Source organism: Palaemon carinicauda, chromosome 8 (assembly GCF_036898095.1).
Source record: "Palaemon carinicauda isolate YSFRI2023 chromosome 8, ASM3689809v2, whole genome shotgun sequence".
Taxonomy (NCBI): domain Eukaryota; kingdom Metazoa; phylum Arthropoda; class Malacostraca; order Decapoda; family Palaemonidae; genus Palaemon; species Palaemon carinicauda.
In genome coordinates, this window is record NC_090732.1 from 80,325,490 (window position 1) to 80,351,841 (window position 26,352).

At 44.5% G+C, this 26,352-nt stretch overlaps 1 protein-coding gene across 1 annotated transcript in view; it reads left to right on the forward strand.

The window, feature by feature from the left end:
* Positions 1-26,352, forward strand: part of LOC137645772 (protein fantom-like) — a 723,952-nt gene that overhangs the window by 288,837 nt on the left and 408,763 nt on the right. The window contains 2 exon segments of the mRNA XM_068378685.1: positions 18,383-18,439; positions 18,442-18,489. Coding sequence (XP_068234786.1) covers positions 18,383-18,439; positions 18,442-18,489 — 105 coding nt within the window.

Genomic DNA, 26,352 nt, shown 5'->3' on the forward strand with positions numbered 1-26,352 from the left:
GAGAATGATCTTGCGTCAAGGGACCATTCTGACTCTTATCGGAGTTAGCCTGGATAAAGCGTCCGCCGTCACATTGCGGAACCTTTGAAGGTGAACTGCTGATAAGTGCCATCTCTTCTTTTTTGCTAAGCGGAAGATGGCCAACATTACGTAGTTGAGTTGAGGTGATCTCGAGCCTTGACGATTCAGACATCTCATTACCACTTCGCTGTCCAGAATGAGTCTTATGTGGACCGAAGGGCGAGGGGATAATTTCTTCAGTGTAAGGAAGACTGCCATGGCCTCCAAAATGTTGATGTGGAAGGTCTTGAATAGAGAGGACCAAGTTTCTTGAACTTTCCGATGATGAGAGTGACCTCCCCATCCTTCCAGTGATGTGTCCGTGTGGATGATGACTGAGGGTGGAGGCGGTTATAGAGGTGTTGACCTCTTAAAATTTTTGGCCTCCGACCATGGCTTGAGAAGTGATCGAAGTTGGATTGGTATTAGTCTTCTTAGATCTCTTCGAGCGTTTGATGCGTATCTTCTCCAGACTCCTGATGCATCTTTTAGCTGTGCTCTTAGCACTGGGTCTGTCACTGATGCAAACTGGAGGGAGCCCAGCACTCTCTTCTGTTGGTAACTTGAATTCCTGTTGGATTTTAGTAGTCTCTTGACAGATCCCACTATCTCTCTCCTCTTCTTTAATGGAATGAAGAGGTGATGTGACTGTAAGTTCCAATATATACCTAGCCATTGAAACTTCTGAGCTGGAGACAGTCGAGACTTTTTGGTGTTGATTTTGAATCCCAGATGTTCAAGGAACTGGATCACTTTCTTGGATGCTTGCATACATTTCATCTCGGATGCTGCCCACACCAGCCAATCGTCCAGGTAGGATATCACCTGGACACCCTGTAGGCATAGTTGTTGAACGACTGCTTCTGCAAGCTTTGTGAAGATCCTTGGGGCTATGTTTAGTCCGAAGGGCATGGCTCTGAAAGCGTACTTTCTTTTTCGTAGCCTGAATTGTAGGTAGGAGGAGAGTTGGCGCTTGATTGGAATGTGCCGATAGGCATCTGCCATGTCTATGGAGACTGTGTATGCCCTTTTGGGCAGCAGGGCCCTTATGTGTTGAAGGGTCAGCATCTTGAACTTGTCGTTTTCTATGAACTTGTTGAGTGGCGACAAATCCAGAATGACTCTGAGTTTGTCTGAGTTCTTCTTGGGAACACAAAACAGCCTTCCTTGGAGTTTGCTCTCCTTATCACCCGTTTGCTCAAGAGCTCTCAGGTATATTCTTCCAGAACGGGGGTGGAGTGTTGGAAGAATTGAGGGGAAGATGGTGGAGCTGTCCTCCAGCTCCAACCCAGTCCGTTCTTGATTAGGCTGGGGGCCCAGTGATCGAAGGTCCAACGATCCCGAAATAATCGGAGTCTTCCTCCTACCGGTAGCATCTCATTGCTTCTGGTTTCCGGAGGGCTTGCCTCCTTAACCGCGTCCTCCCCTACCCCCTCTTCCTCTCGAGGGACGTCTAGAGGAACTTCTGTTTGACCCCCTACCTTTCGGGCGAAAGGTAGTGGTCTGCCTCTCATAGGCGGGAGTGAAAGCTGGTGAATGAGTCACCACCTGCTGGGGTATTATCTGGTAGGCGGGTTGGGGCTGTGCCACCATCTGAGGCACTGCGGTCATGGGAAGTTGCTGTTGTCTAGCAGGGCGAGAAGGCAACCTTGGCCTCTTTGTCTTCCGTTTCGGTTGGGGACCCTCATCCAAGGAAGACTTAATCTTAGCCGACATGCCCCACTTCTGGAGAAGATTCCTATTCTCCGGGGCGGCCTTGTCGACTATTTCTTTGACAACTTCATTCAGGAAGAGGTCTTTCCCCTAGATGTTGGAAGATATCAACTTCCTGGGTTCTTTTCTTTCCGCAGCCAAGGCAAACACAAACTTCCTACAAGCCCTTCTATTCCTAACAAAGCTATAAAAGTCTTTAGTTAGGGTTGCCAAGTGTGTTTTGGCTATGACCATGAACATATCTGGGGACCTATGTTCACTGGCCATTGCTTCCAGGGTCACCTGGAGGGACGGAGAGGCAGCAAGCCTTTTTTTCGTGTCCTGCTCCCTACGCAGGAGAAACTCTGACAACTTGGGGAGGTTTTTGCTAAACTGATGTCCAGCGATATCGACCTCCAACTTCCCGACTGAGAAGGTAAGCTGAATATCCTTCCAGTCTTTATGATCTGTTGGCAGGGCTAGGGATAGGGGCCTACGCTCCTCCAGTGTTGGGCAAGGTTTCCCAGCTTCTACTGCCTTGATCACGGCCTTGAACCCTTTTTCCGCAAAGAGGAAGGCCATTGTCGCTGGAGCAAGAAAGGAAGGGTGTTTCTTACTCAGGGCTGGCACCTTAGAGTTGGTGAAGCCCCTGTCCTTCAGACTGCTGGCTAGCAAAGCTTGAGCCTTTGTATGGTCAAGCACTATGACCTCCTTGGGCTCTGTCTCCTCCTTGGATACAGGTTCTGTCTTGAGACGAACAAAGCAGTCAGGATAGGACTCAAAGCTGGGCCAGAACTCAATGTCCTCGATAAGGACAGCTCCCAGCTTTTCTGAGATGAAGATCTTGCCGTTCGTTATTGGCATGTACTCGGCATGCCTCCATGGGTTTACCTCGGAGCACGAGGGAAGATCCTTCACATTAAGTCTCCTATGAGACCCACTGGCCGCTGCAAGCTGGTGAATCTCCTTCTTTAGCGCAGCTTCCCTTTCTTCGCTCTCCTTCTGAAAGGTCTCCATCATGGCTCTGATGGCAGACAGAGTGTCATCCGACTTATCAGGTGGAGGAGCGGAGGACGTAGAGGGCACTGGTTCTGTGGCAGTAACCTATGAAACAGACACTGATTCGACTTCATCCTCTTCCGTCTCTGGAGCCAACTTTGACTCCTGTTCTTGACCTTCAGCCAGGAGGTCCTTTTCGATGTCCTCTGACACCTCTTACATCCTCTCATCATCTAGATGGAAGTCCTTCATCGCATCCGAAATATCTGTGTCCACGGCTATCTGGATGCAAGGGATCTCAGGGTGAGGCTGAGGAATGACAGCATCCGCAGATGCTTTGGGGAATAGATAGGCCCTCATACGCTCATTGGGAGGTAAGGCCCCGTGGCATTTTTCTGGAAGCCACGAACCCATGTGTGCAGCTTGTTCTGAGCTGCATCCCTTGACTCCTTTGTCTTGGGGTTCTCAAAAGCTTCATAAACCAAGTCTTTCCACACTGTACATACCTGGGGGTCCCAATATTTGAGAGGTCCCTTGGTGATGGAACAATGGGAGTGCGTCCTACACTCCAGGTGGCCGCAAGAAGTCCCTGCTACGCACGTTGCAGAAGACGCTGCCGCACTTCACATGGTCCTCCTGTAAAGAGAGGAAAATAAAATGAGTATAATGTAATTTAGTTCATCTCACAAGATAAACTAATAAATATTATTAATGATATTTTCCATTTTATCTTATTGCATATAGCTTAGGATAGATAAGCTAGAAATGAATTAGGAAAGACACATACGTGTGATTCGCGCCCAGCCAATTGCTGTGACCTCCCTCAATATTAACCCTAGGGTTATCCTCCTCAAGAGGCCCGGTGGAAGAGTCTAGCCTATAAAAATAGAAGAGTGTAACTAACAATAACTTCCAAAAGGTTTAATAATAAGGGTCATTAATAACTGATCATTTATCAGTATATAGAAAGGGAATTCCTTTCCCTATCTAATAAGGTCTCAACAATAGACTGCGCCTTTACACACAGAGTATTTTGGAAAATTAACTACTGTATACTTTTATACCATAGTTTTCTGTTTGCAGTATGCTCTATACTACAGATGTACTGGCTGCTGTATAGACATATACTGTAGTTGCCACCGGCATGTACCCGGCAAGACTACTACCTAAGGCACAGTTCAACTGACACAAAATTGAAAAATTAGTAGCCGGCGGCCCACCAGATTGCCGGCGGGTCACCGGCTGTCGGCACACTAGCCCAGACAGCATTCTATGTGACAGGGTAGTTGCCGGTAGACCGAACTCAGCCGGCTCTTGCCGGCTAAGTCAGTTATGTCAGTGAATCATTGGCTGTTGGCCCACAAGTCTAGCCAGCATCTTGCCTGCTAGGTTAGTGGCCGGCAGCCGCCAGTTAGGTTAGTACCCGGCGGCACTAGCCAAGAGAGAGAGAGAAAGCAAGGAGTGAAGGGTGATGTAAGAGCTCTGTCTCACTTCCTTCCTCCAGAATGAGGGTTCTAATGGAAGGGGAGAATAAAGATAATCAAGCTTCCACCCATTCACCTCCATTGCTGTTCCCTGCCGGTCATAGGATGTGAATGGCAGCCCAAGGGAGGACTGAAGAACACTCCAAAGTAAATGGATCTTCTGCTGGTCCTGCCGACACAGCTATCCCGGAGCTCTGTGTCCGATAGGGAAGCTGAACGACTAGGCCATATAAGCAGAAGCCCAAGCCTCCCCTACAACCTACTGGCAAGCGGTGAGATTGCAGGACGACGGCCAAAGGGATGTGATGGCTAGGCCATCACTAAACGACAGAATGGGGAGGGAAAAGGGTCCTGTATAAGGTGTGAGAGGAGCCGGCAGTATGCTGGTCTTACCACACCTTGAGAAAGCTCTGTTTCAGTATCGGCGCCATCCTAGGCGGACGGAGAATTCATTCCCCAGCCTAGGGTCTGCCAATACAGTAAGGGGGTTGGCAGTCATCTAGCCGCTACCCTTAATCATAGAGAAACAGAGTTCTAGTGCTGGCGCCATCCTAGGCAGCAGAATAAACTCTATTCTTCAGCCTAGGGTTTGCGAGCACAGGACTAGTCGACTAAACCACAGGGAGAAGGGGGAATCACATGACCCTTTCAAGTGCAGTCTAGGGAGGCAAAGCCTCTTATGCCAACAACCAAAACCCGATAGGGGAATATATTCACCCTGTCGACCAGTTGCCGGCACACGACAAGTACTCTGAGGTTCTGACCTAAACCCAAAGCTTACCGTCTGTAGCTAGGGGGAGGGGCAGAAAAACCCTAGCCTAGTCTTTCCTGAATGACAACTCGAGGCAAGACCAACCAGGATTGTAGCCTTAGGCTACACTCAGAGGGAAGGAGGGATTACCCTATATATTAGGGTAACTGGGGAGATTCTATATAACGGATTTTGAGCGAAGCGAAAAATCTATTTTTGGGTGAGATAGCCATGTCGTCCTGATGGAAGGTTCCTTCAGTAGCTTCCAAGGGTATATTTAACTACAGTGGATATTCCCAGAGAATTAAACTAAAGGTTATCACAGAATTCTAACTTCTGGTGCGAGTACCCTAAAGGTTTCCCTCTAGGATATCGTATATCAGCAGGGGACGCATGTATTAACACGCCACATAGCTATCTGCACCCCATATAGAGTTAGCGCTTCGATATGGGAAGGAGGCTGAGTAACTGCGGAGTCGTTCCAAAGTTACTCTCATTCGTGGCTACTTTTGGTACTCGAGACGTAAACAAACGGGCGCCATTGCTAAATGACGTCCCGTCGGTCTTCATCCTTTTGTCTGTAGCTCCTACACTAAGTCTGATTTTTCCCAAGTGCTTCTTTATCTGCTTACATCACCGTTATGTCGCAGCCTTCAGCCTCGCCTTCTTCTGGAAAGTTGAGTACCAGGTCCTAGTATTGTTTAAATAAGCTGTGGCCGTAAAGTAACTTCTACTTTTCGTAAAATATTGTGTTTAGTGGCGGAGCTGTGCCGATACCGGACGCGCCATTACGGCGTCGCTGTTCATGTCGCATGCTTTATTTAGTTAGCCAGAACAGCCTTCTCCGGTCCTTTAACTAATATTATTAGTTATTTAGTCTTCATAGCTAGGAAGTTATTATATCTTGTTTTAGCGCTCGTTAGACAACGGTTGTTGACCGACCCCATACTAGATCGCTAGCCTAGCCCCTAGGCTTGACAGCCTAGGGCTCATATTACTGCATGATATATATAAGTGTTCCTAAGTTAAGTTATGAAGATTTAGGCATTGTTAAACATACTAGTTACTATGATGTAAGTGTTTTCGCCTTCGGGGACCATACAAGGGACTGTGTTGGTTCGTGTACCAACCCCCTCCTAACCTAATGTAGGAACCCTTGTATGCTTCCTATTCCCCTTACCTACGGGTAATTCCCTCTGGGTAACCTTGCTTCTCCCTTATTCTATAATGGGGAGAATCTTGACTTCACCCAGAGTATTTATCGCTTCTCAGCCTACCCTAAGGGAATGAACCCCCCTTAGGGTCGTGCTTGAGACCTTAGGAAGGGCTCTGCCCTTCCCCAATTGCACTTGGTTGGGTTACTCCTTCCTTCCTGCAACTAGCGATGTGTCTTTTCAGGCCTTCCTAGCCTAGGAGTTGGTCCTCCTAATCTACGTTAGGCTCTGGGGGGGAGATTCTGCCTTATTATAGTTTAGGACAGTACATCAGTACTGTACCTGATCTGTGCTACCTATCCTAGGTTAGGGAGTGTTCTCCCTTGCCTTGGTGGCCTCTCTCATACAGAGTCTACCCACTTTAAAAAAGACCCCTACTCCCCCCCCACTCTATCCCTTTGGTGTAGGACTGCCTACACACCCCTGTCCTCAGTCCTACAACTCCTCCCTTGGGTGGAGTGGAAGGGCTAGCCTTGTTCTTTTGCTGAGCTGGCCGCTCTGGTACACTTACCCTTTATAGCATTCCATAAGGTTGGTTGCCGGCGGAGGATTCCCCCTCTTTGAGTGCTCTCTATCCCTCCCTTAGGTTACCTCAGGCTCCCGGCCGTCTGCCGACCCACTGCCGCCGGATGTTAGGAGTACCTACTCCTATCATGAGTGCACTCTCTCCGGAGGGATGCCGGCGGGGTATAGGATATTAACCCTCCCTTCCCTCCTTACCTTTCTCTCTCTCTATTATGGTGCCGGTCCCTTGCCGCCTCTACTGCCGGCGACAGCCGCCACTACCTCAGGTGACCTCTATTCATAAGATACCTCCCCTCTAGGACGTCAGCTTACCGTCTGCCGGAGGCTGCCGCCTTCCGTCGACATACCGCCGACGTCCCACCCCTTATATTTCCCCTGGTTTACCTAGCGACAGCCGGCCGACTGCCGAAGACTGCCGTCCACCTGCCAGCATTGATTGCCGGAATTCTAGGTATCCGCCCTATATATATATATATATATATATATATATATATATATATATCTTATGAGTTGAACTAAGGTTCACCATGCCGTCATCCGCCGGCTGCCGTAGCCCGCCGCCCCTGCCGGCGATCCGCCGCTGTGCCGGAGGTCGCCACTGTGGTGTTGTCCATCTCGATCGCTCAGTGTGTCCTCTTTGATGTTTCCACCCTGCAGGACCGGTCTCCGGCGTGCCGTCGGTCTGCCGGCGCCCCCTAATGAGGCGCTAAGGGACATGCACCCCTTCCTCGTGCCCCTTCCTGGTGCCGGCAGTCAATCTGATGCAGCCAGATGGCCTGGCCACCTCCATATAGGTATTGTTATACCAGCTAATATAGTGGCTATGCTGTTTGGTTGCACATTACAACATTTCCAGCGTACTCTGTGCATCTCAGTGCAGTCACTTGCCGGAACTTACATATTACTAAGGGGTTTATCCTATTTTCCCCTCTCCCTCAAGGCTCTGAGCGGTCTCAGATCCTTTTACACTCTGCGGACAATTCTTCTATTAAGGAGGCCTAGCTTGGCTCATCCATACGGATTTTCCCTCATTTGGGACCCTCGGGTCCTAAGGAATTGTCTACGGATAAGGTTACAATAACCGGCTGGGCGGGATTCACAAGTATGTGTCTATCTACTTCCCTTCCTGCTCATCTATCTTGAACATATAATTAATATGCTATTATAGATTAAGTTATTCTTAAGTCTAGAGTAATGTAAGTCATTCTTATGCCTTCCATGTACTCATGATCTCTTTCTTTTACAGGAGGAGTATGTGAAGTGTGAGAGTAACTTCTGTGGAGTTAAACGCCCGGACTTCTACGGGCACAAGGCGTGCCGGACCCACGCCCCCTGCGCCGCCAAGAGAGGCGACCTTAAATATTGGGATCCGCAGAACTGTTCAGTCTGCAAGAGTCTCCTCGATGAAGCGTTCAATAATCCTCCTACCACGGAGGTAAGGGACACTGCTAGAGAGAAGCTGCGCAAATGGGTGCGAGGCTTCCAAAAGAATGCCTCTGGACCTTATCTTCCAAATGAAGATATGAGGGCCTTGCTTTTTCTGAAAGCATCCAAGGACTCGGTGATCCCTCATGAACAAATTCCCACCGTCCAACTGGTGGTCGAACCCGACATTGTCTTGGCACAGTCTATGCCTACGTGCCATATCGATTCTGACGACGTGGAACGTATGTCGGAGGTGTCAGAAGGTACGGAGAAGACCCTCATTGGCGAAGAGCTCGACTATGAGGAAGATCAGGTGGAATATCCTGATTCGGAGAACGAGGTCGCTCCAGCTCCCCCAGTAACCCCAGTGACATCCGAGGAACATGTTCCTTCGACTTTCGCCACCCCGGATCCTCTTCCATCGGCCACTCAAGAGGTCTTCAGGATGCTAGAAGCCCTCATGGACAATAAGCTGAGAGAGACTCAGGAACAATTCCGGACGACTCTCGTCAGCTTCAAACAACCGAAAAAGATTTTGGTTAAGGACATCCCCCACTGCTCAGAAGCTAACCCTTGGAGATACGCGGAGCACATGCCAATCACAACTGGTAAAATCTTTATTAGTGAAAGGGTTGGCTCTATTCTTCTGGAAGAAGTGGAGTTCTTCCCGAACTTCGAGGCTTATCCGGACTGTTACGTCCGACTCAAGGTCCGAACCAGCCTCAAAAGAAGAGACCGAACCTAAGGAGGTGATAGTGTTCGATCTCGCAAAGGCCCAAGCTATGCTGGCTCACGCAGTGAAGAGTCGGGGTTTCACCAACTCCATGAAGCCAGCACTGATTAAAAAGCATCCAACCTTTGTTGCTCCCGCTACTGCGACCTTCCCCTTCGTTGAAAAGGCCTTCCAAGCGGTCATGAAGGCTGTGGAGGAAGGGAAACCTTGCCCTGCACTGGAGGAGTGCAGACCCTTCTCCCTCACTCTTCCCCCCGATGACAGGTACTGGAACGACATCCAGCTTACTTTCACGGTCGGGAAACTAGAACCTGATGTGGCCGGTCGTCAGTTCAACGAGGACCTCCCACGACTGAACGATCATCTCCTTCGTAGGGAACAGGATACCAAGGAGAGACTCGCCGCTTTGCTGTCACATCAGGTACAGCTAGAACTCATAGCCGGGGACACCAGAGTCCCGGACTTTCACATGGTCCTTGCAAAGTCACACCTGGGGACTGTGACCAAGGATTTGTACAGCTTCGCTGAATTCGTGTTTGCCAATGCAACAGTGAAACACGAACCCCGGAGACTGATTTCCTCCAACATCTGGGGCAAACATCTCTTCCCATGTGCCTTGGTGAAAGAGATAGTGGACAAAGCTGCCACGGAGAACCGGAACCTTCTCCACAAGTGGGGCATGTCCCGAAAGAGGAAGTCCTCTCAGGACGATGGCCCTCAGCCTAAGAGGAAATCCTCGAAACCTAGGCCCCAGCAACGTCAACCAAGACGTCAGTCTCCGGGTCCCGCTACTCCCCAAGTGGCTGCACAGCCACAGCAGACCTTTCAACTGGTCCCCCAACCGGTGGTGTCGCAGTCACCGGTCTTCACCCCTGCCTGTGAGCAACATTCCACTACCTTTCGTCCCAGAGGTAGAGGCTCAGGCAGAGGCTCCGGCAGAGATTCTTCTCGCCGTCCCTCCAAAGGCAGAGGAGGAAGGGGAGCTAGCGGCCGAGGTGGCAAACCCTCGGGACACCAGAAGCAATGAAGTGCTTCCGGTGGGAGGAAGACTCCGCCAATTCCAGGATCGTTGGACCTTCGATCCTTGGGCACACAGCATCGTCAAGAAAGGACTGGGCTGGAGCTGGACTCAACCACCCCCATTCTTCCAGCAATTCTTCCAACAGTCAACCCCCCTCCTGGAAGAATATGTCCTGGAGCTCTTGAATAAGGTGATCAAGAGGGTAAAGTTAACCAGGTTCCAAGGGAGAATCTTTTGTGTTCCCAAGAAAGACTCAGACAAACTCAGAGTCATTCTAGACTTGTCCCCTCTCAATAAGTTCATTGCGAACAACAAATTGAAGATGCTGACTCTGCAACAAATAAGGACCCTTCTGCCTCACAGGGCCTACATGGTATCCATAGACCTGGCGGATGCCTACTGGCACATTCCAATAAATCACTACGCTTCCTCCTACCTAGGATTTCGGCTCCAAAGGAAAAGTTGAACCTTCAGGGCCATGCCCTTCGGGCTCAACGTGGCTCCACGAATCTTCACCAAGCTGGCAGACGCAATCGTCCAACAACTACGTCTGCAGGGCGTCCAAGTGATGGCCTACCTAGACGACTGGCTAGTCTGGTCGACATGGCCCGAAGATTGTCTGAGAGCCTGCAACAAAGTCACCCAGTTCCTAGAGCATCTGGGTTTCAAGATAAACGCCGAGAAATCTCGCCTCTCTCCAGCTCAGAAGTTCCAATGGTTGGGAATCCATTGGGACCTTCAGTCACATCGCCTTTCCATTCCACCGAAGAAAAGGAAGGAAATAGCAGGGTCTGTCAGAAGGCTTCTAAAATCCAAACGGATCTGAAGACACCAACAGGAACAAGTTCTCGGCTCTCTACAGTTCGCAAAAGTATACTAAAGCCCCTAGGCTACTAGCCTAGGGACAGTGAGATCGACCACCTAACTCATCGAAGCTCTCTCGTATATTATCTTAGAAGAGGAAATTTTATATGCAATCAATATATCTTACATGTATAAATTGCCTATTATCTTCATTTAAATTTATTAGCACCAGGAACACTTATTATATCATGCAAGAAAGTAAACTATAACGCCTAGGCTAGGAAGCCTAGTGTAAACAAGATCGGCTACCTAAATCGCCGAAACTAATGTGAATACTATCGGCATGATATAATTAATTCCTAGCAATGAAAACTAAATAGCTAATTATTTTTATTTAAGCTATTATACCGGGAAAGTCGTTCTGGCTAACTAAATAACTCATGCGTTACAAACGACAGCGCCGAAGATGCCTCCGGTCCAGGCAATAGCTCTTCCAAAAAATTAATTTAATTCGATTCAATTTTTTACTCTACGGCCAGAGCTAAATTTATACAGCATAAGAATCAAATACTCAACTTTTCAGAAGCAGAAGAGGCTGCAGATTGCATAGTAAATCCAAATTACGAGAGAGCACTGGGAAAACCACCGAGCGAAATTGCTACAGAAAAAGGAATGGAGATGGTGGCGATTATGGCGCCATCTGAGTACTCAAACAGTAATGGAGGAAGGGAACCTTATAATGGCTCCTCTTTTATTTTGCCACTTTTCCCCCTCGAAGCGTAATTGCTATGTGGCGTGTCAAGAATACGTCCCCTGATATTATGCGTTATCCTAAAAGGAAACTTTAAGGATATTCGCGTCAGGAGTTAGAATTCTGGAGACCTTAAGTTATATTCTCTGGGAATATCACTGTAGTCAAATATACCCTAGGAAGCTACTTAAAGGAACCTTCCATCAGGATGACATGGCCTGAACCCAAAAACTTCAAATATATCAATCAATCGATAAAGACTTGTATGATTTTACAGAGGAGGAGATACTGACCATGTGTCCTTTAACTGTATGGAAAGTGCATAAAGTTCCTGGAACATCAATGATTATCCTTACTTTCCAGGATGCTGATGTGCCTTTCCACATTTACATAGAAAATGAATGGATTAAACCTCAAACTTTTAAGCAGAAGCCACTGCAATGTTTTAATTGCTTTAGATATGGGCATCCATCTAACGTTTGCAAGAATGACAAAAATGTGCAGTACTTGCTCCAATGATTACCATGGAGAATGAACACCAGAGGCCAATTGTTTAAACTGCAATTTGAATCATAAATCTACTGATAGGAGCTGCCAGCAATATAAGGTAGAAGAGGCTGCCTTCAATAAATCTAGTATTGAACACATAAGTGTGGGGCATGCTAAGAGGCTATTAAGTAAATCAACAAGTTATGCAAAGGTATTGAAATCAGGAGGAAAAATGAGACAGGAGACATCCAACCCATCTATTACTGCCAGTATTCCCCCCCCAAAAAATTCGTCATCTGATAAAATTCTGCCTGATAGGGCAAGAATATCACCTCCTAAGGCTTTGATCACCTCTATTAAACCCAAGGATAGTACTAACCTCTCTCAGGCTATACCTTTGCCTAATTTGATGGAGGTTTCACTTAAAACCGAGTTATCAAGTGCACCGGTAGTGGAGAAACCACCAAAGCATGATAAATCACCACCTGTTAATAGGAAAAGAGAGACCAACATCTCTCACCCCCATCCATTAAAAACACCAAAGTTATGACATCAAACAGATATGATGTTCTGTTTGTTGATATTTTAGATGAACAAGAATACTTCTTAAATCAATAAAAAAATTCAGGTTGAGGTCCACCATCCCCCTCAAGAATTAGGTAAAAAGAACATTTAAAGGGCTAATGTGAAACCTAAGTTATCAAGACCCACACTTAAGAAGCCTACAGAAAATATTGTTAAATCAAAAAGTGTCAATGGGAAGACCTCATCCAAGATGTCTTCCATAAAATAATACTTAGTTTTCTCCTCCATTTTGTAATGGAAGGAATTGTCAGGATTCAAGAGCCAAATATGAAGAACTTAAGCTCCTCATTCATGAGCACTCCCCTATAGTCGTATGTCTATAGGAGAGCAAGCTTGATGCTAATACTCCATGTCCTTAAGAATATGTTAGCTATAGGACAACATATGATCAACAAACAGGGTGACATGTCGAAAGTCTTACATACGTTTCCCGAGATGTTTCTCAAGTATCTTTACCCATTTGTACCCCTCTGCAGGCAGTAGCTGTACAAATTGATGTAGGGACAAAATACAGAATTTTCTCTTTATTTGCCTCGTAATGACAACATCTTGTATAATGATTTAGTAGAGGTGATTCTACAACTCCCTCAACCTTATTTCTTGTTGGCGGATTTTAATTGTAGAAATCCTTTAATTGGCAATATTTTAGCAAACACCAGGGGGAACATTATATGATCAATTTTGGAAAATGATGATGTGGGACAACTTAATACAGGAGAAACCATGTGCTTCCATGTTCAGACAGGTACCTTGTTGTGCATTGACCTATCAATCGCAAGCTCAAATTGCCTTGTTGATTTCGATTGGAGGACATTAGATGATTGGCATTAAAGGTATTATGCACCAATTATTATAAACACCAACAATGGTCCACCTTTACAGAGATCGTCACGATGGAATCTTGACAAGGTGGACTGGGATAGTTTTCATTAGCGAATCGAAATAGAAGGGAATGCAGAACAGTTTGAGAATATTGATGATGCCATAGACTTGCTGAATGGATTCCTCCATACAGCAGGAGTCAATTCAACACTCAAAAAACAGTGATATTCAAATGTAGACCAATCCCCTGGTGCACTTATCTGCCCTGCACAGAGCCACAAGAAGGTCTTTAACTTGATTGCGCAGACACCCTACTGCGGAGAATTTACTAATTATATACAAGAAATGTAGAGCACAGTTCCGTTGTGCCATGAAAGAAGCTAGGCGCCAGTCTTGGGTGTCTTTTGTTTCCTCCATCAACAGTAAAACACCACCATCTTCTGAGTGGAGGAAAGTAAAAAAGATAGCCGGCAAATTCACCTCAAACCCACCACCAGTGTTGAAGGTTGATGGACAGTATATGACCAGGGTTAATGGACAGTATATGACCAGAGCAACTGAGGTTAGCAATGCCCTGGCTGATCATTTCTCAAATGTATCATGCAAGTGTGAAGCAGCTCCAGGTCACCAGTATAGGAGCATTGAAGAAAAGAAAATATTAAATTTTGCAACAGGAAAGGAAGAGTCATACAATTCTCCTTTTACTGAAAGAGAATTTAATTCTGTATTTGCTACATGTAATGCTACAGTGCCTGGACCTGATGAAATTCCATATGCAATGATTAAACATGTACCTGTTAAAACAAGGTTATTTATTTTAAGCATTATTAACAGAATATGGCATGATTATAATTATCCTAGTGTTTGGGAACTAGCCATTATTTTAGCCTTTTTAAAATCTGGTAAGGATAAGTTTTTAGATGCAAACTTTTGACCAATTGCATTGACATCTTGTTTATGTAAGATCATGGAGAAAATGGTCAATGCAAGACTGATATGGTACTTGGAAAAGAAGGGTATTTTATCACCGATCCAGTGTAGATTTAGAAAAATGTACTCGACAACTGATGTGTCGATACGACTTGAGTCCTCTATTTGCGAGGCCTTTGCTTTAAAACAGCACCATGTAACAGTCTTTTTTTTATCTTGAAAAAGCATATGATATTGCATGGAGATATGGTATACTTGAAACTGTTCATAATTTTGGGTAACGAGGAGAGCTAGCATTGTTCATTCAATCAATTATTTCACATAAGTGTTTTTCAAGTGAGAGTGGGGGAAACTCTATCGGAGAGAAAATATCAGAAAGGAGTTCCCCAGGGTAGTGTGCTAAGTGTAACCCTATTTGCACTAGCAATTAATGGGATATCATCTGTCATTCCTCAAGATATTTTCTCAAAACTATTTGTAGATGATCTCTCCATTTCATTTGCTGGAGCTAGAATGGCAACAGTTGAGAGAAAACTACAACTCGCAATTGACAAAATTATTCAGTGGGCTGATATGAATGGGTTTAAGTTTTCAATAAGAAAAACAACTGTTGTCCATTTCTGTCATATTTGGTGTGTACATCCAGACCCTGATATGTACATCAAAGGTCAACGGATCCCATGTGTGGACATCAAAGGTCAACGGATCCCATGTGTGGACATCAAAGGTCAACGGATCCCATGTGTGGACATCAAAGGTCAACGGATCCCATGTGTGGACATCAAAGGTCAACGGATCCCATGTTCAAGTGAAACTGGGATTTTAGGCTTGATATTTGATTGTAGGTTGACATGGGTTCCTCACTCAAAATTATTAAAGGCAAAATGTCTTAATGATTTGAAGCTTTTAAAAGTTTTGTCCCCTACATCATTGGGGCCAGACCACAAAACTATTTTAGTTATACAAGGCCTTAATTTTTTCAAAAATTTGGTATGGGTGTGAGATACTCCTCAGCCACCCGAAGTCCACTAAAGATTTTAGATTGTATACACCATACTGGTATCAGACTGGCAACAGGAGTATTTAGAACTTCCCATATTCTACGCCTTCTTGTTGGCGCTGGAGAATCACTGTTAGACCTTTACCAAAAGTCTTTTATTATTCGGTATTAGTTTAGGTTGCAAAGGCTTCCTAATTCTTTAGCATTTCAGACTACAAGCCTTATAAAGCACTCAACATACTTTGAGATGCACCCAAAGCCACTCAACCTTATGGTTTTCAAGTGAAATAACTGATATAGTTAGAACTAAAGTGCTTCCATTTAATGTATCATCAATGCCTCCATGGAAATTACCAGGGATATCTTTTTGTAAATATTTTATAGGAGTTAAAAAGAATCTGAATGACTTTAGAAGCCAGGTCTGTTTTTATGGAACATGTTGCAGAACATAAGGAATCAACTTTTATAGATACTGATGGCAATGTTGTATTTGGAGTATATAGTAATGCTTTTAATTGTAGAGGTGCACTTCCTCTAACAGCTTCCATGTTTATGGCCGAACTATATGGGATATTAACCGCTGTTGAAAAAATAGCATTGGAAGAGGGTGTTAATTTTACCATTTTTAGTGATACAAGAAGTGTCCTTCAATCGTTAGAAGTTTTTAATTTGAGTAACCCTTAGTTTTAAAGATTTTAGAATAGCTTTTCATTATTGGACTGAGAGGCATAACAGTTCAATTTTGTTGGGTTCCGGCACATGTAGGTGTGTCTGAAAATGAGAAGTGATGCTGCAGCTGAATTGCGACCAAAAAGGTATCCCATTTTCTGTGATGATTGTTTACTCAACATTAAGAATTTGATTTCTAATAATTAGCAACAAATAATGAATTTTTTTACTCCTGGAAGTATAACTTGATGCCCCAAAAGTGGAAGACTACTCTTTTTTCATCTCGCATTGGTCAGACTCAGTTGACACATGAATATCTGCTTGCTGGCTAATACCAGCGCTATTGCGATGACTGTTTGGTACCATTGAGAGCAAAGCATTTGTTAAACGAATGCCCCACATATAGAAGTGAAAGAAATAGCTGTCTGTTTGAGGCTTGAGGTGAGGATGGCAGGTTCATCCTTGGTAAGATTCTTGGACATGATGTGTCCTACCATGCTAGTGGTATTTTTAGCTTTATTTCAGAAGCAGGTCTTCTGAAAGATATTTAACTTTTAAAATGACATCTTTGCTTTTAAGATTTTTATTGAATATTCTTTTATTTTTTATTCACAATAAACAATATCGGTGTCAATGACCTTAGATTTTAGGATGCCTGAAAACCTTAAATCAATCAATCAATCAATCAATCACAGTCAGAGGGTTAGCGAGTTGCGTGGTCATGCCTATGACATCGCCCATTCAAGGAGATTGGGTTAGGTAACCTTCAGCTTTGTCCCTTAGTTTGACTCTAAGAATCAGAATCCGGCTGTAGTGGATTCTAGGTTCGGTCCTTTCCGGATTTTGAGTCTCTGTGACGTAAATGACGATTTTTATCAACTGATACTGTTTCCTGTGAGAGTGCTGAGGTAGTATCTCAAACGCACACATGGAGCTCTCTTGCATATCTAATGCTTATTCAGTAGCACAGGCAAGGATCAAAAGGAGAGTCATGAAAAATACTGTCTCTGCATGGATTCGGCAGGTCATTGATCTCGCCTTGAATCTTGACTCTCCAAAACATGACCGTAGAACTTTAGCATGCGATGTAAGGGGTATAAGCATGTCCCTAGTGTTCAAATGAAACTTCCCCGTAGTGCAGGTCTTACAAGCGGGTATTTGGTGAAGTCAGACCACCTTCACTGCATATTACCTGCAAGAGGTAACCCACAGGAGCCTAGTTACCTTTTCTCTCAGTCCTGTGGTGGCCACTCAAGAAGTGGTATGACTACCTCAACTCCTTACAAGACGTGTAGCAGTTGGTCAAAGGCGGACTTTACCAGATGTTAGTCTGGGATGAATCGATAAAATAACCAGCCTTTTCTTCTTTCATAATCCCCTCTCTTGTGGCACAACATGTGGAGGATTCTGCAAGTTGGCCTTCCTCCAACTGTGGGTAAATAGCATTTCCCTTGTTTTGTCTAAAATATACTATATATTTTGTTTTCCTCATTCTCCCTGTGAATGGGAGTCGAGTAATGTCTAGTTTTAAGTTGGAAGTCATTTTCAACACACTTTATTCATATCTGGCCAAATCACAGTGATTAGTTTTCACTCATTAACCATTATCGTGCAGCGTGTCAACTCCCCAGCCTACCAGATGGAGAGTTCATGAGGTGCCATGCTGCCTCTCTCATGCTTGAATGAGGTCAGAGTTGCACCCCAGATGAAGTTCCCAGCCAGTTGGGTTTTGGACTTTAGCCCTCCTAAGGGTGAGTCCATAATAAAGAGTGAAGGGTTTGTATGTGTGTAGGAACAAATGACAAATTTGGAAGCAATTTGTATTTTTTCTAACCATACAGATCTGAGTTATTTACTCATACTATTTAGAAATCCTGCCCGCAACCAGAAGTGTTGTAACTAGCGAAGAGTCGTTAACTCCTTGTATTAAAAGTTTGGGACTAGATTTCAGCCGTGCCAGAATTAATATCTATAGTAAAGAGATCAGGTTTGTATGGTTGGGAAAGATGCAAATTGCTTCCAAATTTGTCATATTCTACATCTTCGCTGATATTCTAACGTATGCGAAGACCTTAGGTTTGTATAGTTGGGAAAAATACAAATTATCTCCAAATTTGTCATTTTTTCTCATATTAATGCTTAAGGAACATGTCACATGGAAGTTGATTTTTTTATTATTTGAATTTCTTTAATATTAGTGAAGTGGATCCATGAATATATTACATGAGATATATTGTATGGGTTAATGTTCGATTTTATAAGTATCTAAGTACTAGCAGGGCTAGTTAAGTATTTGTTATCTTCCAAACTATTATACTTGGAATTATTTACTTCAATAACTTATTTGTTAAGGCTGAGATGATTCACAGGTTCTTATTTACAGTATAGAGAAACTAGTATTACTGAAGCTTCTATATTTATCACACAGATGTCTGAAAGAGTCCGTGAAATCCTGGAAGAAGCAAGGGAAAGGATCATTCGTTTGGAGAGAGAGAGAGAAACGATTTGATAGAACAAATAACTGACATACAGCAGGTAACACTTTCAGCTGATGACTTGTATATTCAGTTAAATGAATTAGAAAAAAACTATAACTGGTCCACACTATTGCATATCTTTAAATAATGGTCAGTTTCTGCTATCTACAAAAAATGGGAAAAGTAACATATTTCAAATTTACCTGTGATGGTCAGAAGCAGTTACTGTTTAATATTGAATGCCTAAGGTAAAGCAAGTGTAAATAAAGTATGATAGTACAGTACAGTTCATTCCTATGCAGATACAATTTTTTGAGTCATTCAAATGTGTTACTCATAGTGTTGTTTTCTTTGACCAGACAATAAAAAAAGTAAATGGGTTAATTGCATCGCAATAGGTTGCTAGGCAACGCTACTGCATGGCGGTGCTATGCATTGCTTGAGTGACAAGTCACATATTTCCTGGTTGTGGTGCTAAGAGGAGGCATTCACTCCTCTCTTCTACAATCATGACTTTTATATCCACACGTGATACCGTTATAGTGCTTAGTGCTGTATGTATTTTCTTAATCACTGTCACTAGCTGTGCTCTCATTATTTCGTGAGTAAAGTCTGTTGTATCATTGCTAGTTCTTCTAGTGGTCTGCGTTCAAGCCCCGGCCATGATGGGTAACCCTGTGGCAACTTCATGAGTCGGGTTGAAGTCGATCCACATCCTGTTTGCTCCTCATGCTGTGGCAAGAGATGTTCCGTGGAATTGCCATGTAAGTACTGTAGGGAGTGGCTGTCCTACCTGTGGGAGAGGTATCGTTCTTGATGCAAGAAATGAAAGATCATTCTCCTTCCTTGTCGTCTTTTAGCAATGGTAAGATATGGAAGCTCGTTTCTGTGTTGAAAGTTATTCCTCACCCTCCTTATTGTCCGGGGCCCTCTGAGTCCCCCGGCATGGAGGTGACGGCCATAATGTAATTATTAAGATCATAATTTAGTTAATGAGATTATGCAAGATGATCCCGAGTCGATGCTTGTGACGTATCATTTGGCTACTGCTGTTGCTGAATCTGATCCCAGAATCCTTGTTACCTGATTATTCTGCCATGCAAAGATATCCCTCCCCTATATTGTTGACTATATCAGGAACAAATTTTTGCTGTTGGAGGTACAGTATCTCTTTTACGAGTGTTGAAAGTCAATTCCCGTTCCTGTGTAAGGAACCCTAGAGTTGAGCCTGCCATTTTCCCCCCATACAGAAGCAGCCTTATTGGAGGATCCCTTTTATCATTCTCCAGCTCGTTCCCATGAGCCAGGCTTGCTTCGCACCCCCAGGGGTCCTTGACACAGCTCTCTTCCAAAGAGTTCTCAAGACGTTGGTCGGACCACTTTGGCTGTGTACCCAACCACAACTTTGGCCAAAGCAAATTGCTTCAAATCATTTGTGTCTTCTCTTTCTAAGTCAAAAGCTAAGAAGTTGATTGTAACAACTACATGGATACCTTTATTAGTCTCTCGAGTCTTGTCCATTCATTGTTCAGCTTGTATGTACGTTCAGACATATAAGTCTGTATGCGCCGCTGTTCCTACAGGTTATGACGTCATTCAATGCACTGCCATCCCAATGTGTTACAATATACCTCTGTGTGATGTTCAGACCAACAAGTCTGTTCACGCTGCTGGGCACTCTCATGATGACGTTACGACACGCTCTGACATTTCATCGCGTGACAGCATTCCTCCGCTTGATGATTATTCTCCCTTGTCATATGATTACACATGCTCAGATCGTGCTTCCACATGCTCAGATCGTGCTTCCATATCTCAGGATTGTATACAAATGGAACTCCTCCACAGTAGCATTCCATCATCATCTTCAGCCTATTATAAAGAAGCCTTGGTTGATAACCACCAACAAGCGTTTCACACAACCCCAAAGTCATGAGCTATTCTAAGATGAAACCTGCTGGTTTGCCTAGCCATAGTTCTCTGCCACCGAGAGATCCATATCCTCATAAAAGTCGAGTTCTGACAAGAAATTCCCTGTTTCGCCCTTGAGATTTCCTAGAACTAGTCACCCTTATGTCAGGAGTGAGTTGGACTCCTCCCGGTTCTTCTCCACCTCCTCTTTCCTCCTTTCACTGAAGGTTACAAGGGAGTGGAAGGACATTGAAGGAACAGTTATGAATTCTAATGTAACCATCAAGATGGAGCTGTGGTAGGCTGATAAGGGTTTTAACGGAAAGACAAACTGGATGTAAAACTGATTTTATTTTGATGACATAACAAACTTATATACGAATGGTTTAGGATAATTACCCCACACACACAAAAGAGAGAGAGAGAGAGAGAGAGAGAGAGAGAGAGAGAGAGAGAGAGAGAGAGAGAGAGAGAGAGAGAGAGAGAGAGAGTGTGTGTGTGTGTGTGTGTGTGTGTGTTTGTTTTGTGCATTACATACCTCCCCTCCCTAAAATAAGGCATACATGTGAAACACGGTGCCCTGCATTTAGGTGATCAATGGAGACCTAGTCTCTTTGCCACTAACGTCAATTTATAAAGCTTTCGGTTTGGGATAGATAACACAGCGTCGGTACTCACGGAGTGTTTTGGTGTTTAAATCTTTCAGTGTGTGTTGCTATGCTTGGCGCCTTTAAATCTGGCGGCAGGGAGAAAAATTCCCCACAACGTGACGTAGGCACTGGAGATTGTCGGAGGAGGTTACAGACAAAAGAATTCAGCAGCAACGACCAATGGGTCGCAATACACAATTTCAGCTGCTGAGACATCCAGAGCATCCTTTGGAGTGGGCCTTAATCCCAGGAGGACCCAGGGAAGCCGAGTAAACCAGTTGGAGTCATTGCAGCGGGACATCAAAGCTGCTATGAGGGTGTGATAAAAATGTTCAACCGTTCCGTTAGCTGCAGGGTTATAGGTGGTGGTCTGATGTAGCGTGATGCCCAGGAGATTCGCTAATAATGTCCACAATTGAGAGGTGAAACTGGTACCCCTATCAGAAGTAATATGTTCAGGTATAACAAATCTTATTATCCACCCTGAAAGTAAGGCAGATGTACAGTACATGAAGCAAATGTTTTAGTTTGCATGGGGATGGCTTCAGGGCAACGAGTGGAGTGGCCAATTATTATTATTATTATTATTATTATTATTATTATTATTATTATTAAGCTACAACCCTAGTTGGAAAAGCAGGATGCTATAAGCCCAGGGGCCCCAACAGGGAAAATAGCCCAGTGAAGAAAGGAAACAAAGAAAAATAAAAAGTTTAAGAACAGTAACAACATTAAAATACAGTGGAACCTCTACACACGATCTTAATTTGTTACGGGAACTGCTTCGTATGTTAAAACAATCGTATGTTAGAACAAATATTCCCATAAGAATACACTGTAATTTGTATTATTTGTTCCACAGCCCAAAAACCTATGATAACTCCTTAATAAATTACTACACATAATTACATACACCAATAATACAATTGCATTATGTAAGAAAGATGTAGAAAAGATTAATTATAAAGAAATAATAAATAAAAAAGGGGTTTTTATTGTCACTTTACCTTGGAAACAGGCGAACGCAGGTGTAGAAATTGCTACGCAGGAGACGGACGGTCGGGGAGGAGGTAGAGATGGTGACTGCGATAACGTACCGTAACTTACTCTAACTTACACTACGTGAACTTTAACCTAACTTAGCTTATTTATTTTTTTCTATTTTTCTATTTTTTATTTTTTTTTTAGCTCAAGCCATGTCGTCCTGATGGAAGTTTCCTATAGTAGCTTCCAAAGGGATATATGTACTACAGTGATATTCCCAGAGAATATACCTTTAGGTCTCCAAAATTCTAACTCCTGGCGCGAATATCCTTAAAATTTCTCTCAAGGATATCGCATAATATTAGGGACGTATATCTTGATACAACACATAGCGATCTTCACCCTGAATAGCGTTTTCGCTTGGAGGGGGAAGAGTGGCAATTTTGGAAAGGGAGCCGTTATCAAGGTTACCCTATTTCCCATACTACTATTAAGTATCAAGATGGCGCCATATCCAAGATGGCGGACATTCCTAATTCAGTAGCGAATTCGCAGGGTGGTGTTCCCTGTTGATCTAGCTTTTTCGATTGATTCTGCAAGGATTATTATGCAATCTCCAGCTTCTTTCGCCTCTGGAAAGTTGAGTATTGATTCTTTACAATGTGTATATTTTAGCTCCTGTTTCACAGTGAAATTAGAGTAATTTATTGTGATTAGGAGCTAGGCTTGTTACTGGAGGCACCATGGGTGCTGTCGTTCGTTAGGCATGTGTTATTTAGGTAGTAGAACGACATTCCCAGTTGAAATAGCATTAATTAATTAATTATGAAAGCTATTTAGGCAATTTATACATGTAAAGACATTTTTAATATGCATAATTTTCTTATTTTTATGTTGATCGTATATGTTAGAATTTCGGTGATTTAGGTAACCGAGATCTCGTCTCGCCTAGGTAACTTAACCTAAGCGATGTAGTATATTTTCAGACATTTCCCCGGTTACCCTCGTGTATCGTTTTATCAATTCAGGCGGAGATAGATATCTCCAAGAATTATTATATAAACCGATACTCGTGTTCAGTGGAGATTTAAGGGTAATCCCTCCTTCCCTCTGAGTGTAGCCTTAGGCTACAACCCTAGTGGGTCGTGCCTGGAGTTTTCATTCAGGCATGACTAGCCTCGGGTTTTTCTGTCCCTTCCCTTAGCCGCAGATAGCAGGTTTTGGGATTCGGTCAGAACCTCAGAGTATACAGTATAGTCTTGTACCGGCAGCCAGCCAGCAGGGTGAATAGTCATTCCCCTGCCGGCTAGGCTGCCGGAATAGGAGGCTAGTCCTCCCTAGGCTACACTTGAAGTGGTTGTATGATGCAGCCACCTTCTTCCTGCAGTCTAAAAGACTAGTCCTGTGCTCGCAGACCCTAGCCTGAAGAATAGACACTGGAACTCTTTTTCTCCTTTGTTGAGAGGAGGCAGCACTGCCGCCGTCCCCTTAACTGTATTGGCAGACCCTAGGCTGGAGAATAGAAATTCTCCTGCCGCCTAGGATGGCGCCGATACTGAAACAGAGTTTCTTAAGGGTGTGGTAGGACCGGCAACCTTGCCGGCTCCTTCCACACCTCATACAGGACCCTTTTCCCTCCCCCCTCTATCCTTTAGTGATGGCGTAGCCATGGTAACTCTTTGGGCTGTCGTCCTGCAATCTCACCGATTGCCGGTGGGTTGCGGGGCCGGCCGGACTCCTACTTAACAGCTGTTGTCTGACTGCTTGCAGCTATGTCGGCTGCCGGCGGCCATGACGGTTGCCGGTGGCCTTGATAGCTGCAGGCGGCCATACCGGCTGCCGGTGGCCATGCAGGCTGCCGGCGGCTAGGACAACTGCCGGCAGCCATGATGCCTGCTGGCGGCTATGCCGGCTGCCGGTGGCCACGACGACTGCCGGCGGCCATGTTTCTAAAACTGCCGGCGGCTATACAGGCTGCTGGCAGCCATATCATTTGCTGGAAGCCACGACGGCTATACAGGCTGCTGGCAGCCATATCATTTGCTGGAAGCCACGACAACTGCCGGCGGCCATGTTTTATACAAACTGTCGGCGGCTATGACGGCTGCCGGCGGCTATGCAGGCTGCTGGCCGCCATGTCATCTGTCGGCGGCCATGATGGTTGCCGGCGGCTGGCGGCAGCCATGATGGCTGTTGGTGGGAAGTCTCTTCTGTCACCAAGGTTCTTCAGTCCTTCCTTGGACTGCTGGCCACAAGTGCTGTTACCGGGGAACTAGCCACCAGCCGGACCGGCACAGACAGGTGCTGACTCAGCCGGCGGTAGGCCGACTGTACCAATACTGCCGGGTGCTAGCCTGCCGGCCATGTGCCGGCCAAACCTTGCCAGCAATGGTACTGGTGGTTGGTTGGAAGCCTGAATGATACATTCTCCCCTTCCATTTGAACCTTCTTTCTGGGGAAAGGCAGTAAATTAGATATTTACATCCTTATTTAGTGTATACATTCACAGTAATAAGGCAGTCCTTCACTCCATGCTTTCTCTCTCTCTTTTAGCTAGCATGTTGGCCGGGCTGTGCCGGCAGGGACTAGCTATGCCGGCTATATGCCGGTTGAATTACAGTATATGTTTATACAGTAGTCAGTATATTTGCAGTATAGTATATAATGCAGATAGAAAACTATTGTATATATTACACTAGTAGTTATCTTCCAATATATCTTGGGTATCCTTGCCCAGGTGTTTGCTGAGACCAATCCTATATTGAAAGGATAGAATTTCCTCAATATTCTGATTAGAAATCAGTTTACGTTTTACCTTACAATATTAAATGGATTAAAGGGACGGTGGTAGTACACTTTCTATCCTGAAAGGTTAGAACCCTTATCTTTGAGCTTCCCTGATCAGGAAACTCTATGGTTTTAATATTGGAAGGGAAGGCCACAGCAAATGGGCTGGGTAGGATACACAAATATATGTCTTTTATATTTCTTAGTCCAGTCGGCGTCATGCCGGTTGGATCGTGCCGCCAGATGCTAGCCATACTGGCAGCACACTGGCTGAACTACAATATGTAATTATACAGTAGTCGGTATTTTGCAATAAAGTATATACTGCAAACAGAAAACTATATTATGATTATACAGTAGTTATTTTCTAACATATCTTGTGTACCCTTGTGCGGGCTTCTGCTGAGACCGATCCTATATTGAAAGAATAGAATTCCTTCAATACTCTGATTAGAAATCAGTTATCCTTACCCCACAGTATTAAATATTAAAAGGGGCAGTGGCAATGTACACTTTTCTACCCCTAGGGGTTATAACCCTTTCGTTCGAGTTGCCTTGATAAAGGAAATTCTTTATAGTTAATACTGAGGGGAGGTAACAGCAATTGCTTGCAAGGGATACACAAGTATGTGTCTCCCACTATCCCTTTCTAGCTTACTATCCTAAGCTATTTTAGTTAAAAGATGACTTTTACATATTGCTTATCAGTGAGATAGTCAATTGTATACTCATTTGGCTTTCCTTTCTTTACAGGAGGAACCCCAGATGACATGTGTTGCAGTCTTCTGCAATATTAAGAGTAAGTACTTTTATGGTCATAATACATGCAGGTTTCATGCCCCCTGCTATATTATTTCCGAATCCTTGCAATATTGGGATCCCCAAGTTTGCAATATCTGTCGGACCTTAGTACCCGAGGGTTTTGATAATCCCAAATCAGTGGAGTCTAGGGATGCAGCTTGTAAGAAACTACGCAATTGGATAAGAGGGTTCCAGAAGATCTCTCCGTGACCATACCTACCTAAAGATAGGATGCGTAGCTTACTATTCCCGAAAGCAAGTAGGGAAATAGTGGTGCCCCAGGCTCGATTCGCATCTCTCTGCGTCCAGATAGCCTTTGGGACGGAGGGCAGGAAGCCTCCCTGGGAAGAAGTGAACAATGTCGTGTCAGAATTGCCTCCGTCTCTGCCGACTCTGGAGCCGTTAACCTCGACATCTTCACCTTTTACCCCTCTATTAGGCAAAATTGACCAATTACTGTCCCATTTTAAGGGTCTAATGGAAAACTTTCGCAAACAAGGAGAAATGGAGAAAGCGAAATGCAAGTTAGAGCTCTGTGAAGCTCCATTTGTCGCTCCCCAAGGGTCATACAAGCAACCCAGAGACCAAGACCTTCCAACATGCTCCAAAACCAATCCCTGGAGGTATGCGGAGCTTATGCCGATTTTAGACGGCAAACTCTACATCTCGGAGAAGATGGGTGCTGTTCATTTAGACGAAGTCCAGTTTTGGCCAAGCTTTAACGCTTTCCCTAATTGCTTCATTCGACTGAAACATAAACCAATGTCAGGAAAAGAAACGGAACTGAA